Below are 12,136 nucleotides of genomic sequence, written 5' to 3' on the forward strand. Positions count from 1 at the left end.
ACAATATTCTTGTGTCCCCGTAGTCTTACAAAATACTGAATGAGATATACAATAGCAAAAAAAAAAAAAAACAACAACAACAACAACAAGTTTAAATAGACATAAAACCCAGACAATCCGGCATAGGTCCGGATTAACGTGGTCCTGATCGATGGCGTAGAGGAGTAGGACGATGATTTGAAGTAGCCAGGCGATCACAAACCGGGCAAAGAGACTTGTATACATGTACGGAGGAGATAAACTTGACTATGATTGTTTCAGATTGTGTTTATAAATAAAGCATACTTTTCGTTCCTATTTTGATCTCAATTTGTACGTCTAATTTCAACGATTCACATTAAATCACATATAATGAGCTTAAGCAAAGTTTGAAAATGATTGACATATTTCGAGAGTAATGAAAATTAATCAAAAGTAATGTGTCATTGATAGATTAAAGTGCAATGAATAACAATAAAATAAATATGTATACAGTGCGTATCAAAAAAAAAAGTTAATGAAATTTTGGAGGGCTACTTTTTTATAATTGTCAGCTATGGAGAGCGCAATATTGGTTGTGAGGAAAGGGGAACTCTTCCTCTTTCCATTGATACCTAATTATGTTGACAATTGTCATACTTGACTGAGCACATGGACTTTAAAGACAACAATGACAAATTGCACTTTCTCCAAGTTTGTGTGCTATTGTAAATGTCTCACTGCATGGATGAGATCTGTCAATGAAAGTGGTCAAATCATCAGGCCAGCCTGCATGACTGCAGATTCGTGTTTAGGGGTTCTTCTTAAGCTTTATGGTTCATAACCTTCAACATGACCGCGTTGTCGATAGCTTGGTCCTTCCCATTAAGGCAAAACCATTATCCATTTTACTCTCTTCATATTCAAGACATGGTTTGTCACTGGGATATATGTGTTGAATATGAACACAGAAAATGGACTGTGTAGGTTGGCCTCTGTGGGAGCTACCAAATTATCAAACAAAAGGCCACATGTTAAAGGTTATGGACCATTCAATGCTAGGAGAATACCTAAGCACAAACCCTACACACAAACCTGCATTTGTACAGGCTGGCCTATTTGGCAACATTTTATTGACAGATCTCATCCATGGAGTGAGACAAGCATTGTTCCTTCACAATAACACCCAAACTTGTCATTGTTGTCTTTATCATGTTTATAGTTCATGTGCTCAGTCATACATGACAATTGTCGACATTATTAGGTATCAATGGAAAGAGGAAGTCCCTTTCCTCACAACCAACATTGTGCTCTTCATAGCTAACAATTATAAAATGGTGGCCCTCCAAAGTTGGATTACTTTTTTTTTTACGCTCTGTATTGAACAATGGAAGGACCATCTCGATCTCTTGTATTAGATTACATTTCAAAAGGGGCTGAAAGTCAAGAACTTTGACCAATCAGTTGACGCGCAGCAAACTTTATTTCATCCCAATCACGTGCTATTTCAATCAAACCTTTAGTGATACCATCGCCTGTTGTACCGCCTCTCAAGAGATTGGTAACACACTGCCAGACGTTACTTTCATCTGCTGATCTCGCTCGCTTACTATCATTGCCTTATTTACAACGTCGGAGGAAATAAAATATTTTAAGTTATTACACTATCATTTTTCAGCACATCGTTGGAATAAAGATATCCATGTGTTTTACGGTCATGGTGTAGTTTAACGGGAAAAGCATTGAACATTTATTTTGAAAAGACAATCTGGCTCTCACAGGATTTATGAAGAAAAGAACAAAATTGAATCTAAAAAAAATGAATACAAAACAAAATATTCAAAGTGTGACGTTTGGAAAATCTTAACTTAGAAACGCTATTTCATGTTACATTTCATCTTTGATTTCATTTTATCATTGAGCGGTCTTTGTCATCGCAGATGTTGAGGAATAAAGGGTAGTTCGAAGGCACTGCTATGGACACTGGCTGACCAATCCAGCATGGAATTCAGAGGAAAACTGGCGATAGGGATATGGACTAACATTCCGGTAAGACACAACCAACGAGGAGATAAAAACATTTAATGATAAAGAAGCTGAATGCTCGAAGTCGGTTTTTTTTTTCAAAACTAAGCGATAGGGTTTAAGGTCTAATTCATTAGTACGTTGCAGTAGGTGGGGAATGAGAAGACATTAAGTGATGCGGGTTTTGATCACGCCCATGACGAGATGCAAACATTGCAAAGAGTCCTGGAGATCTAGATTTGGCAAGTTAAGGTGTAATTCGAACTCGTTTGTTACATGAAACGCTGTCAGAGCCATAAGATTGCACAAGGGTTGGCGATCTTGGAACACAGCCGGCCAAAAACGCCTCAAATATTGCTATGATATTGGGAGATCGGTTATGAAGGAAGTGTTCATGTTATCTAATGACATTCAAAATAAAATCACAACAAGTTTCTGTTCATCATTTATCAACTACACTTCTTATTCAACCGTATTTCCATAATATTTTATTTTTACAAAATTCTTTGCGGCTTGACATTACTTGTAACCTTATGCAGATAACAATCAGACTTAATCTTCTGTAATACATGTAAAGATTGTATGAGTTTACACTATTAGCAGCAAGCTTTAGCAATTTTGAGGAGCTTTTAGCAATTATTTTACTATATGTACGTCAACTTGCACACTCAATAAAGCAAAGTCTGATGACTGTTTGGTATTTCTAATCACTGGCGTTATTTTATAGTTCAATTATACTGTAGTCTTGAGTGTGTAGCACACTTTTGTCATCATATCATCATTTTGCCATATTCCTATTCGCGTAGCTTTTCATATAACTCAAAACATTACTTTACTGGACGAAAGTCGCTATATTGCTGTGCAGCGTCCAATCAACACTGGCAGAAAGTAGCGATTTTGTCTATAACATGTTCTTACAAGTACACACCTTTCAAATAGGGAAAAGGACAAGTCAAAAATATGATCTCAATGCATTAATCAATCAAACCTACAAATAAAGATCTAAGTTAAAAAAAGATGAACAGAAATAAAAATGTTGTAACGTTGGTGCATTCGAGCGCAACAGGATTAAGATAGTGTACAAGAGTGATAATAGGTTATACATAGGGGTTTTTTTTCGGTTATACCACAGAGAAAATTTGATCACTGAAATCTATCTGCAACGGCGGCTCATCATATTTCTGAGAGTAGTCCTCAGAAGTGGTTGGGTGATCGCGTAGGAGATGGGATTCAGGAGGCTGTTGCCGAACGTCATCCAGCTGAAGAATAGTCGTGCTGAACGGGGCAGGCCGGGCACGATGAGGACCGGTTCGATGGCGTAGATGAGTCGGATGATGCTGTGAGGTAACCACGAAATCACAAAAGACAGGACAATGAAGAGAAGCGTACGTTGTGCCTTTCTCGTCTCGGCTGCCGACTCACGCTTCACCTATATGTAATATGCAAGAGATAGAGATACAGCTTGACCTCATTGTTCTTCCTGAAGAAGCGGCTATTGGTAGAAGTAAAATGTTATAAGATTTTCAATTTACATGAATACGTGCCATAAAGAGAAATTGTTTAGTTTTCCTTCATTCTAATGACTCCATGATCACAGGTAAATTGTTATTTCTTTTCCAACCATTATTTTATGGAAATCATGAATATGGGAGTGATATTTGTAGAAGGGTGTGCTTGCAATTTTGTCGGGACCTCGACAGCTTGCCCTCTAGAACCAATGTAGGTCAGTTACGAGCACTGCTATTGCTTGCATGTTCATGTCTACAAGAGTACAATCATGACATGTGCATTGTATAAAGCTACGATTTTGTTAAATAGGTACTAAGATAGATTTTAATTGACGAAAGCTAGTAACGCAATGATTACAATATTTATAAGTTGTTATTATTATGTTGCTTTTTTGTTAATTATCTGTGTCTTGACGTATCGGCATATAATGTGGCGCCCTACGCTAGTTTAGACCTTGAATTTTCAGAGATTTGTTTGTTTAATGGAAAAACAGACAGACACACACACACACACACACACACACAAGATGTCATTCCTTATCATGTGATTGCTTTCTCTACATGTCTGTCATTTTGCCTCTGACGAAGACTCTGCTATAGGATCGAAAGCTCAGGCGTCTTTTGACTAAAAGAAGAAGAAGAAGAAACATATGAAAATGGGCTTTACACATTTAATCCTGTCTTTTTTACATATTTGTGGGTGATGTGTTCAAATAGGAAGAAAATAATCGTATGATATCTTACCGCATGTTCAAAGTCTTTCAGAAATTTGTTGTGTCCGTGCATCTTAGACAAGCTCATTGAAACACGTTTCATTTTGACAGAGTCAACATGAATATCATTTGGAGCTGTAATTGACGAAGTCGAGAACTCTCTCATATTACCACCCATTGCTGAAGTATTCCCAATTGTATTGGCAACATCGTTTCCTTGAAATGTTTTCCTGACATTCTTGCCACCAACCGTCTTTTGAATCTTCCTGAAGATTCGAAGATTAAGCACAAAAATTAGAACTAATGGCAGGTAAAACATGACAGTAATGTTGACGACGTATGCCCAAGGATTGTGGGTAAATCGACGAACGCAATGACGTCCATTGTCGAAGTGGTCAATGAATTCCCAGACTGTAACAAACGGCATCCAAAAAGCAAGAGCAGCGATCCACGCCAGGGAGTTGACGAAAATGGCTTTACGTTTGCTGCGAGTCATATAGTGGTTGATTGGGTCGTAAGTCGCACGATGACGGTCGGCGCAAATGATCACGACGACAAAATTAGAAGAACTGGTGACGGCCTGACCGAGTCCACCAAGGATCTTACAAAACACTTGGCTCAAAGGATAGTAGCCGATGTGTGTATGGACAACGCTGATAATGAGATTTAGACCAACGAGGAAATCGAGGATCGACAGGTTGATGATAAAGTAGTTGTTGTAGGTGCGCAGTCGTTTTTCCATGCCAAATGCTGCAAGGGACAGACAGTTTGTGACAATGATTAATGTTGTAAACAACGTCGGCCAAAATAGTCGATTGATGTTAACAACTTTAGAAAGGACTACAGGAATGTCAGTTTGGGTCTCGTTTTCAGTGTTATTTTCAAATTCGATCGCAGGGGGTAACGTAAAAGACGGAGTCCATGCTACTGTCGACATACTGCACTCAGTGCTATCGTTGTCATTAATGAAATAGTTTTGATAGTTCATGTTGTCCCGTTAGATGGGATATTTCTTAATCGTGCTTCTTGACGTGATGTTTTCGAAATCTCTGAGCAAGTGGTCTATATATGTATATCCATATAAGTATACAGGTTTAAAAAAAAATGATTTGTCGTGCTCAGGTGCTGAAGCATATAAGAATTCTATGATATAATACGCCGTATTGAGAATCTATATACCTAAGAATCTTTCCTCCTATCGTTTTTGATTAACGTTATTATGAGTATGAATGTTGTCTTTCATTTCTCTTTATTTTTCAAATTGTTGGCTGAAAACGAGTTTTCAGAAACAAACTTTTTGAGTGATGTGAGGAAGAGAGGAATTGATCAATACAAGTGCCACTTTTTTTATTTGCCTGAACTAATTCGTCAGTGGGCTAACTTCATAGTCTAAAGAATCTACACGAATCTTAGCACAATAGAACAGGAATCAATCGGATTTTCTTTTTTGGTTTATGTGTGTGTGTGTGTGTGTGTGTGTGTGTGTGTGTGTGTATGTGTGAGTGGTCAGAAATGCAGGAACCTGATTGGCTATCAAATATCAAACAAAATTTTCTTTTTGAACAAAATAACTTACGTATAGTGTTCAATGCTGAAAAGAATTCTTTGCCCGCTCTTGAGTGCTCTTATTCAGGAAACCTCCGAATCAGAAAGGATATGGATGCATAAGGATTACTGAGTGGAAATCAATAGTCAGCGAGTCACGAGTCAATTTTTTCTATCATTTATCTTTGAAAGAACGTCTGTCAATAAAGAAAAAATATGATAAAAAAGATCATTGTATCGATCTATTTTGCACACGAAAATGTATATATTGCATTTTTCTGATAATTTCAATTCCCTGGGCCTGAATGGTTGAAGAATATTCCATTCAGTGATAGATTCCTCTATTCCCACTTAAGGTGAGAGATTTGTTCACGTGGAATAAGAGGTATTTCCCGTCCATACGGCATCAACAAACAAACCTGGATGAATAGTTCTTTTATGCACGTAAAAGATAAATGGTGAGAGGGTAAAATAAAATGCTGCGTATCTTTAAATACACAAAAATATGTACTTACTAAAAGTACTGCGTGCGCGAGAGAGCGTTTGTGTGTGTATTTGTGTGTAAAATAATTTTATTCGAATGGATGAAAAAGAAGTGACGGTTGTCAAATGTATTAACTCGTTCTAATATGTGGAGAGAGAAAAAAAATCAGGGAAGTTGCATTCAAAACGGCAGTAGATTTGAATACTGATATGCGAGGTAGTTAACCTACTCACGTATGGTGGCAGGTTAAAGCAATGAATCCAGTTAATTTGAATGTTTGCTGTTCTATAACTGAACCATCAACTTGATTTTCTTTTTTATCTTTGCTACTAAGGATTTCACAGGTAGAACTGACGTATGTAACATAGATGAGATATATGATATATATATATATATATATATGTATATATATATATATATATATATATATATATATATACATATATATATAATTATATTGATAGATCCTGAGGAAGGCCTAATGACGGGCCGAAAGCTTGACAAATAAAAGGGAGACTAAGATCGAGAGCAACGTCCCGCCTCAGTCCAATTTCTTTCAACATATATAACTATATATATATGATAAACATACACCAAATTGAGCTGAAAATACAAAGGCGCAGGCTGGAGTACGCGTTACGTATTTTCCTCCTTTGTAAAAAAAAAAGTGAATGTCACCAGACAAGTAGCTATTTTTAAGACGCATGGAGCCAAAGTGGATCACAACATACAAGCTTGCTTTTTTTTGGACCTCCCAATTCTTTTTTTTTTCTCAACTGAAGCATAACTTCATATTTTTGCCAGCATACGTTCTTTTGTTTATCTTTATTATTTATCCTTTGCAAAGTCGAATGCATTATGTTTATGATACAACTCCTTATTTATTCTATGTAATGTTTTGTTGGAAAAAGAAGAATGAAAATAAATGAATGGAATTGAATTGAATTGAATTGAATTGAATTGAATTGAATTGAATAGAATTGAAAAGTCACATAGACTTATGTTTGCCTCAAGTCCACACGGATTAGTTATACCTTATGTCACGAGATCCTGGTCAATAAATTCGGAATGAATCATGCAGACGGTATCATGATACGACTGTGAGTATATATGTGCTGTTCCTTGTTTACTTTGTGTGAATTTATGACACTGTCGATAAACGCTAGAGTCGTGTCAATGTTTGCATTCGATTTGTGGCACTGATGGGATAGTTAATAAAAGTATCTATACGAATGAAAATTTGCCAGAACCGGGCACTCGATTGCTGCTCATGCTATCAGCTTGTCTCTGCAGCTTTTCACCTTTTGTTGTCATCCACACTACCGACATTAATTCTTTGAATAAGAATCGCAACGTGCCTTCACATGTATGAAATGATTTTCATTTCATTTCGCTTTGAATTATTGTATGAAGTGCTGTCTAAATGTGTCTGCCATTATTCGTCATCATTCAAAATCAGCATAGGCGTCATTTTGTCACCACTGTAAAGGGAAATTTGCACAATCTCCCTCCCCTGAGTACAGACGACACAATCTCACATATACAAGACGCATATCTACACCGGTGCACTGAGGTTTACCTTGTGAAAGAAAAAAAAATGAAATTTTGATTTTGTACAGAGTTACAAATTCTGTAGCTGAGCCTCTTGCCCTCATATTTAATCTGTCGCAAAGCTCTGCTATCGTTCTAGACATGATGGAAATTGCAAAAGTTATACCCGATTTCAGAAGCGCCACCCTGAAGAATTAAAATCACAGACCAGTCTCTCTTCTCCCTACATTCTCAAAAAAAAAATGGAAAAGGTGGTTAATTCTCGTGTTGCTTTTCATTTTTATGATATGTGTATCTCAGTTTGGCTTTCGAAAGAAACATACAACTTCCCATGTCATTCAAAGTCGCTGAACACGATAGCTCAATCCACAGATAAATTTCCTCTTACAGCTGGGGTGTTTTTAAAGGATTTTTCAAAAACCTCCGATACTGTTAATCATGATATTTTATTATAATAAGTTATCTCAATTCGGAATAAGACGCAAATTATTAGATTAGTCCAGTAATTATTTGCATAAGAGGAGACATTTGATCGTTGTTAATGGCCACAAATCTTACCTAAAGTCTATCACGTGTGTTGTACCTCAGGGGTCACCCCTTGGTACACTGTTGTTCTTGCTGTTTGTAAATGATTTTTCCAGGATCGAGTAATTTGCTTTCCTTTACTCTTTTTGCTGATGACACAAGTGTATCTTATTCTGACCCGACCTTTACTGCACTTTTGAATACTTTGAATTCTGATTTGACAAAATAAATGTTCTGAAATGAGTAAAAGTAAACAAAATGTCACTAAATATTTCCAAGTGTGATTATATGTCTTTCAGTAAATGCGGCATCAATCTACCTTCTCCTGGAAGTATTGATGGGACTGAACTAACCATGGTTGATTCTACCAAATTTCGTGGAATAATCATTGATAAGAATTTGTCCTGGAAGACACACACACATATCTTGGCAAAGTTATTATCCAGGAACGCTGGTATTATTCATAAATTGAAGTCTTTCATGCCATCCAATATCTTATTTTTGCTTTATGATACGTTGATAATGTTACATTTAAATAATTATCATTATTATTATCAAGGCATCTGTCACTTTTTCTTACACGTATGTGTCTTCACTTTGTATCAGGTATATGGAGCTGCATTAGTGCTCACCGGAAATGACATAATGACGGCAGTGCATAAAGTGGATAACAAAATGCGAGCAATGTAATAAACACGAAGAACAAAAAAAAACCCAAAACAAACAAACAAACAAAATGGCCACCTATCCAATATCTTGGTCTCTCGCACAAAGGCCAACCCACATAGTCCATTTTTCTGTTCATATTCGACACATAGCTCGCAGCGACAAACCGTGTCTTGAATATGAACAGAGAAAATGAATAATGGTTACCCTTTGTGGGAGTGACCAAGTTATTATCAACGTGCGTGGCCATGTTGAAGGTTATAAGGACCATAAAAGATTAGAAGAAATCCTAAAGACACAAGCCTGCCGTCGTGCAGGCTGGCCTGTTCATTTGACCACTTTCATTGACAGATCTCATCATTCAGTGAGACAGTTATCGTTCCTTGACCTTCACGATAACACTCAAACTTGGAAAAAGTGCAAATTGTCATTCTTTTCTTTAAAGTTCACGTGCACCTCAGTCATGCATGACATTTATCAACATAATATTAGGTATCAATGGAAAGAGAACGTTTCCCTTTCCTCAGAACCAATATTGCACTCTCCCTAGCTAACAATTATGAAATAATAGCCCCCCAAAGTTGGATTAGCTGTTTAGTTTAGTTTACTTTTGTTTTGTTTTTTGCACACTGCATGCGGTATTGCCTCTCGACTGATCTGTAGCCAAGTGTGAGACGTTGATAGATAACGCTGACGTAACACTCGATAGCTTTATCACGTTTTGCCTAATTGGAACTTGGTAATCAGCATCAGAGGAAGGATGAATATGTTCTGGGATAACCCCGTATTTTCACACTATGCATGCTTTAATAGAAAGAGGTTATATTCGGTAACGGTGTATTTTCACTCTCAAAGTACATGTATTTGACGTTTATGGTGAAAAAAAAATCCTGTTTATTCTCTCAAGATTTATGACTAAATGAAAACAAAACTGCGAAGAATGCAAAAAGAAAAAAATCTCGACACAAAAACCCAACTAAAAGTGTTACGTTTGAAACTTGGGAAACGCCAATGCCATGTCACATTTAATCTCGAATTTCATCAGAAGATATAGAACAATGTTGGTCATCGCAGATACTGAGGAAAACGAAGTCAACTGCCTGACCAATGCAACATAGGATTATCAACAGGACTAAAAACAACGACAAACAAACAAACAAAAACAAACAAACAAGAAGTATGAATTACTCCCGCAGCCTCGTCCAGTATGAATCGGAAGTAATCCAATTAACACGGAAATTGAAGTGGGTTTGTGCGGAGCCCAGCTTTCTGGCTCAAATTCGTTCTAGTGCATCTCTTGGATTTGAGGTCACTGTTTACACGTTTACATTAGTGAGACATGGATGACTCATTAGAGACAAAAGTGTGCAGTTATCGTGCAGGGAAACTTTCTAGAACTTGTATCTAACATGGTGAAGGTAACAACGTATGTTTGCTTGGGATCTTCCATGTTTTGGATTAGTTGTCTTTTTAGCGTTGTAATGTGTCCTTTAAGATATAATTATACTAAATTACTATGGAGAGGGCCAATCTGCAGGGATATACTGTATTGGTGGGGAAAGGTTAGGAAAGGCTTCTAAGGGGCCTTTAATGATTACATTGTGAAGTTTTCCTATCCCACTTCTTGACATCTTCGATGACATCGAGTTTTATTTCTGAAAAGTGAGAATTTATGATGATTATCCAATTTCAATTTGAAAACAACAGCTTGCATTAATCTATCTTTTCTGTCGAAGAGGTCACAAATAATCAATATTATATATTGTAATGATAACTGAAACGAGGATGACGCTATTGCAAGAGTCACAGCTACATACTGTGCAATATTTTTGTCCCCTGTGCCCGTTGTTAAAACTGCTGATGGTACGATATGTGTTTATCAAGTATGCATATAATATAAATGTCATACTGACAAGCGTTAGGGTTTCGAGGAGAGCACTGTGAAGTTCGTAATGTCAGTAAAAAACCGGTTTCTTACAAAATTGATTATATGAGCGGGACTACTTAGTGAATCTGAAATGAAATTAACACTTAATGCATGACTATTTCAGAAGTAAAATGCTACAAATCCCTATATTTGGCTGTTCCAAGTCTCTAGAGCTCTCTACCAATGAAGTTTCGAAATTGTAACAACCTTGATACCTTAACATTTTATCTAAATACCTATCTTTTCCAGCAATTCTGTGAATAATGTGTGACATAATATTGTTTATAGTCTTTGAATGTTTTGACAGATAAATGGCGCCATGTAACTGCTGTTCATCATCATCATCAGAGTTGCCAAGCATTATCCATTATATTGATCAGTCATTACACTAGCAACAAAATTAGTTCGGAAAGAATCCCAAGGCTCCATGTAGTTGTGGATCACAATGATTCAATACACAGATTAAAGAACAGGTAACAGCTATGAAAGTGCTATTTAACATTAACATCATCATCATAACTGCCAAACATTATCCATTATTTCGGTCAGTCATTACAATGGCAACAAAATTAGTTCGGAAAGAATTGCAAGGTTCCACGAAGTTGTGGATCACAATGATTCAATAGAAAAATAAAGATTGAAACACAGGTAACAGCTATGCAAGAGTGCTACTCATCATTATCACCATTATAACTAACAAAACATTATCCATCACTTTGGTCAGTCATTACACTGGCAATAAGATTTGTTCGGAAAGAATCGTAAGGTTCCATGAAGTTGTGGATCACAATGATTCAATGGAAAATTAAAGATTGAACCAAAGGTAACACTATACCGTGGCTCCTATCCAAGCAAAGTATAATATACGTACCTTAAAGAAATAAAATGCTCAGGAAACTCACAAAATAATATACGAGGGCCAACTTTTTTGTTTTGCAGCATTGCTTGGATGAACGCCAACGTACATGACATCGTTAAATCAGATACATGTAGATATTATGTTTAAACATTCACAGACATATATGAACAAATGCATATACGGTATACAAACAACCAAATACACGCACACACTAGTGATATTAATAACAACGGTAGCCCGGTGGCCCAGAGCCACTAAAAATTTATGTCAGGCCCCCAAATTTCCAAAAATTTCATTCACTGTTTCTGTTTATTTCGGGCCGCCATAATTTCAAATTCAAAGATTTTAGAAGCCCATTAATCGGCGGTCAACCAG

The 12,136-nt window shown here is 36.7% G+C and overlaps 1 protein-coding gene across 1 annotated transcript; it reads right to left on the minus strand.

Moving 5' to 3' along the window:
* Nucleotides 1-3,136: 3,136 nt before the first annotated feature.
* Nucleotides 3,137-5,141, minus strand: LOC139708090 (muscarinic acetylcholine receptor M2-like). Its single transcript, XM_071620072.1, has 2 exons — nucleotides 4,236-5,141; nucleotides 3,137-3,412 (listed from the first exon to the last, which is right to left on the minus strand). Exons 1-2 carry the CDS (start codon nucleotides 5,139-5,141, stop codon nucleotides 3,137-3,139), a joined length of 1,182 nt encoding a protein of 393 aa, XP_071476173.1.
* Between the last annotated feature and the right edge of the window lie 6,995 nt (nucleotides 5,142-12,136).

The sequence above is a fragment of the Diadema antillarum genome, unplaced genomic scaffold (genome assembly GCF_040938485.1).
Source record: "Diadema antillarum isolate AM-2024a unplaced genomic scaffold, OU_Dant_1.0 scf00000036, whole genome shotgun sequence".
NCBI classification, from domain to species: Eukaryota; Metazoa; Echinodermata; class Echinoidea; order Diadematoida; family Diadematidae; genus Diadema; species Diadema antillarum.

Coding starts and splice junctions, on each gene's coding strand:
- LOC139708090 (XM_071620072.1), bottom strand. CDS start 5,141: ATGTCGACAGTAGCATGGACTCCGTCTTTTACGTTACCCCCTGCGATC. Junction 3,413..4,235: donor TGAAAGACTTTGAACATGCG/GTAAGATATCAT, acceptor TATTACATATAG/GTGAAGCGTGAGTCGGCAGC.